General features: G+C 34.2%; 1 protein-coding gene across 1 annotated transcript in view; it reads right to left on the bottom strand.

Annotated features, from left to right (window-relative positions):
• The window catches only part of KIAA0825 (KIAA0825 ortholog), a 122,146-nt gene that overhangs the window by 95,090 nt on the left and 22,188 nt on the right, over window positions 1–4,868 (bottom strand). Inside the window, exons 6-7 of the mRNA XM_006885389.1 lie at window positions 3,321–3,511; window positions 782–964 (exon numbers count right to left, since the gene is read on the bottom strand). Of these exons, the coding sequence (XP_006885451.1) occupies window positions 782–964; window positions 3,321–3,511 (374 nt within the window). The remainder of the gene's footprint in view (window positions 1–781; window positions 965–3,320; window positions 3,512–4,868) is intronic.

Genomic DNA, 4,868 nt, shown 5'->3' on the forward strand with positions numbered 1-4,868 from the left:
GTAGTTCCTTATGTTGGGATCAGTGTCTCTGAAGTTTAGTCGTAATGTTTCCCGAGCAAAGGTGATGCATCCTGTAGAACTGGTGTGTAGATAGGGCCTGCGGCCCTTGGGCCGGAACGAATGTCGCGGGGTTTTTGCGTCTTCGATTACCTGGGAAGATCGGAGTAGTGCTAGGGGAAACTATATATCCATTCATTGCTGTTGATTAGGTCCTGATTTTTGGAGGCTGCAAATCATATAGGAGGAAGCTGCCTATCTTTCTCCCAGGTGGATATGAACTGCCAGAGAAGCACAGCTTTTGAGGTCGGATTCCATGGAGTGTCAAAAAAGAACACACAAATCTGCATTGGAAGAAGTGTAACCACAGGTCTACTTAGGGACAAGAACGGCACATTTTGTTAGAAGGCCCTAGTCTTTGGAAGAAGGGCATTATGTTTGGAAAGTAAAGGGTGAGCAAAGAAGAGGAAGGCACCCAGTGAGATAGACTGACACAGTGACTCAACAGTGGGCTTTTAAACACAGTGGAGAGAGATTGTGAGGAGGGTGCAGAATTGAGCAAGATATCAATCTGTTCACAGTCCTGCTATGAGTCAGAGTCAATGTGATGCAACCTAACAGCAGTAGCTGTAGTAACCTGACCAAACTCACAATATTAAAAACACTTAATTTTATTTTTTTGCTTCCTACTTCACTCAATTCAATACCTATTGTAAAAATAACTTTGTTCAATTATACTCTTTTACATGTAATAGTGGAAAAGAAAAATATATCTTATACTTACTCATGCAATTCTCTTAGTGGTGAAGTCAAAATAACCAGTGTTGTAAGCAGATTGTTACAATGGGCGTGGATTTTAAAAATTTTGTCATCTCTATATTCATGAGGGTTCAAAAGACTCTGTACAGATGGACAGACTGACCATAACATGTTCTCAGTACATATTAAAATTGTTGTGATATCAAGTCTATTGGAAAGAAAAAGTGAAAATGAAATTTAAATTATTTTTAGCTTTGCATATACACTTTACATCTTATCTCTTATATCGAGCATATTTAATAATAAAAAAATTCATTAGATACCAGACCAGAGCTTCAGATATTGAAGACAGAAAACATCAAAGGCAGCTTCTGGGTTTCTGGGTATTAAGTGTCTCATAACAAACATAATTGTCTTTAGGGCCTGTAAGGCCTTATATTAGTGAAGTATGTTTAAGGTCTGTCTATACTGTATTATACAGATTCTGTTGAAGAAGTTCTAAAGGATGTCCTTAAAATTACATTAAGAAAAAATATATTAAGCAAAAGAAAAACAACAACAACAATTATTTTAGCTACACATATATGGAAGGTAAATATTCGTTGGCTGAATAATTCTTTTTACCCAAGTGTAAGTTCTCAAAAAAAAAATTTGGGACTTGGGAGATAAAAATAAATGATAACTAGATATACAAATGAAAAGGCCTATAGGTTCAGAAATTTCCAATGTTAATTAAATTAGTGGAATACACAGTGATTATTTATATTATTTCTTATATTTATATTATTTATAGTATGATTTTCAATATTTATATTTTTTATCATTTTTGTTTCTAACTTCTTTGAGTTTTAATAGTTATCTTAGTGTATGCCTAAATTGTATGGGCCTCAGTTAATTTCTACTTTCTTTTAAAATTCAAGATAGAAAAAAATAGAGGACGGTAATAGTAAAGTGAAAAGTAAAATAATTTTTAAGACCTTTTAAAATGATCTTTAAAAATAACAGATGTATATCTTTAATTAAGAGCAAGGTATAATCCACATATCCTTTCATTGCTGTTGATTAGGTCCTGGCTCATGGCTGACCCCCAGCAAGTTTCCAGAGGCTGCAAATCATACAAGAGGAGATTACCTATCTTTCTTCCAAGGAACTGTTTTGGTGGATTTGAACTGCTGGAGAAGCACAGCTTTTGAGTTTGGAGCAAAATTCTCTATGGATTATGAGCTCCTATGGGAAGACTAAAAACCACCAATATGTGGTAGTATTTTTAGTTTGTATCCATTTACTGTAATTAACCAATTACTAGTCCAAGATACAGAGATATATGATATATCAGATTTCCCTAATAATGGTGATGTAAGATTAACTATTCGTATAAAAATATTTTACTTGGGCAAACTATAAAAAACAGCTGTATCTTTGTATGGCATTTTAATACAACTACTTTGAAAACAAAACTCAGAATTTTCTACACTTCAGTCCATTTAATGAAATATACTACTTATTTCAAAAGTTGACAATAAACATAATTTTATAAACGTCTCAAAATAACCTGCCAATTCATACATGATCTGTTGTACTTAAAGAATGTAGGCACTCTTGGTCTCATAAGCTATTTTTTTATTTATCTTTCAGAATTCAACTTAAAAAAACCCAAATCTATGTCCGGTAATTCAAAACAGCCTGTGTGAAATACCATTTTTATGAAACACTGTAGTAGGACCTAAATGCCCTTCAAATTGTAGCATGGTTAAAGGAATGTGATCAGGAAACGATTCCTACTAGTTTTTTTAAAGCACCTCTTCAGTTTCCTAAAATATATCTCGAAAAAAAATTTCCTACCTAAAGGCAGGTCCTAATCACATTAGATTTAATATTTATAAAATCAAAGCTATGTCTTCATACTGATTATTGTCACGTAATCACATTCTGTTAATAATTGTTGCCTAGTCATAGAATTTTACTTATGATTAAGGCCTAGTGACTCTTGATCCTACTTCCAGGGATTTCACATTTGCTGAACTGACTTTTAGAAATATTTCATGAGAAGAAGGGGGAAAAGTCATAATAAAACATGGGAAAAGTAATCATAATGGAAAGATGATTGGCCAAAGTAATTTCCTTAATGAAGATAAATATTATATTTAATGTCTTTAAAAATAAAACTAAAATTTCCTGGTTGCCTAGATACTCAAACATATATTGGTCTTTCTATTACAGCGGTCTGGTTTCGCTCCATTTCAGGATCTGAAGTTTCTCTCCTTAATCTTGTTAACTTTCCTAGACGTTTCAAGACGTCTTCAAATCACTTTTTAGAAGCAAAGTGAGATCTATATAAAATCATTAAAAAGAAAAAAAAGGAGAAAAATTATTTTGATTGAAGTTCTACAATTCCACTTAAATGGCTGAGGAGAATTGAATATTATTTTCATTACAGATGTTAGAAACGTATTAGATATACCAGAAGTTATGTCATGAAATACAAGATTACAATCTGTATTATGGCAACTAATGAGGGGCAGGAAGTTTCTGGAAAAGCAATGGGTGTCATAACTTCCAGTTACCTTATCTGTGGAGTTCTCTTATAAGTGGGATGGGCCCGAGCATATCTGGAGGCCAGAAGACCCAAAGACTTCTCAAGTACTTCTGCAAGAATCTCCTGGGCTAATTTAGGAGGCAGAATGGTCCAGAGATCGTGATGAAGAGACCAGCAGAAATAATGCCACATCTGGAGTGAGAAGGAGCATCTTTCCCCCTGGCAAAACCACCACACATTAAACAATAGAATCACATCTTCCAAAATGTCAGTTTGCTTCCTATAAACCTAATTAGTTCAGGCTGAAAGGAAATAGCTAGAGAGTTTGACACACTAGATGACCAAGAAAGATTTTTGACAAGATGTAAAACATCCTTATTGACAAAGGAACATATGTTCTATTTCAATTACAAGACCAGATAGTCTAGCACAAATTCAAACCACAAGTTTTTAAGCCAGCACAGTCTTAATTTACCTACTCCTGGCCTAGCATTTAAAAGGCATTTTTAAACAATCAGCTTTGTAGTTAGTTGCCAAAGAAGAAGCAATACCAGTTTAAAATAGTGGGTATACTCTTCCAAAATGGAAAGTTAGTTATTCAAATTACATAAGTATGTATATTTTTCTGAGACTATCAACATCACCGAAATTATTTTATAAATATTTCATATTTCACAGTATAATAAAATGGCTGGAGGAAAAATACACTTGCATACTACATACTTACCAACAGACTTTAAACCAAGGGTGATGGCAACTTTTGAAGATTGTATTAGTCTGTTTCACCCATAGCATTTTTGTAACAACTCTAGAAACAGATCTTAAGATAGTTTGGTTTTACAAGACTTGGTAAAGCAGAGGCAGATGTTTCTTAGTATTTTTACAGCACTTCATACTTGTAAGGGACTGCATACCTAATCGTTTCAAACATTCCCTAACTGCCTGCCCCCTGACAGATCTCTTCTGTTTGCCAAATTACCCCTGACCACAGTGAGAAACCCAAAAGCAACCAAGGCTCAGGGCACCAGGCAAAAATGAGAAGGTGGCCTCAAGTGTTTTACCAACATTAATTCGTTAATAGGCTCTTGGGAAGGTATGCTAGTAGTTTGACCTCAATAGAATGCCTTCTACAACTATTGTCCTGATTATGTTATTATGTTAAAAGTTGAATTAGTAAAACTTGCCCTTTTATTTCTGTGCAATGCTCTTTTACCTAAAATCTCTGCTCGGTCTACTACTTATTTTCTCAAACAAATGTCATCTAGAAACTTCGGTCAAAGCTGACAGTTTCTTATGAAGATTCTACTGTTAATAATTTATTTATATGATATTTTTCTAGTAGTTTATTTAGGTACTAACATCTTTTGTAGCAACAGTAACAGCACTTGGACTGCTACCAATTAAATTTAGAGTGTGTAAATGGGCAAAATTGTTATTCTTTAACACATTGCCGCACACTTTTAAATTGAGGACTGTGCTTAGAAACACATATAGCCGTTATTTGCTGCGTTATTTGCTGCAACGTATTAAGTGAGAAACCAGCATAAAAGTGAGGGTGAGGGGGGATTGTGTACCA

The sequence above is a fragment of the Elephantulus edwardii genome, unplaced genomic scaffold (assembly GCF_000299155.1).
Source record: "Elephantulus edwardii isolate Elephantulus edwardi_28Jun2011 unplaced genomic scaffold, EleEdw1.0 scaffold00043, whole genome shotgun sequence".
NCBI classification, from domain to species: Eukaryota; Metazoa; Chordata; class Mammalia; order Macroscelidea; family Macroscelididae; genus Elephantulus; species Elephantulus edwardii.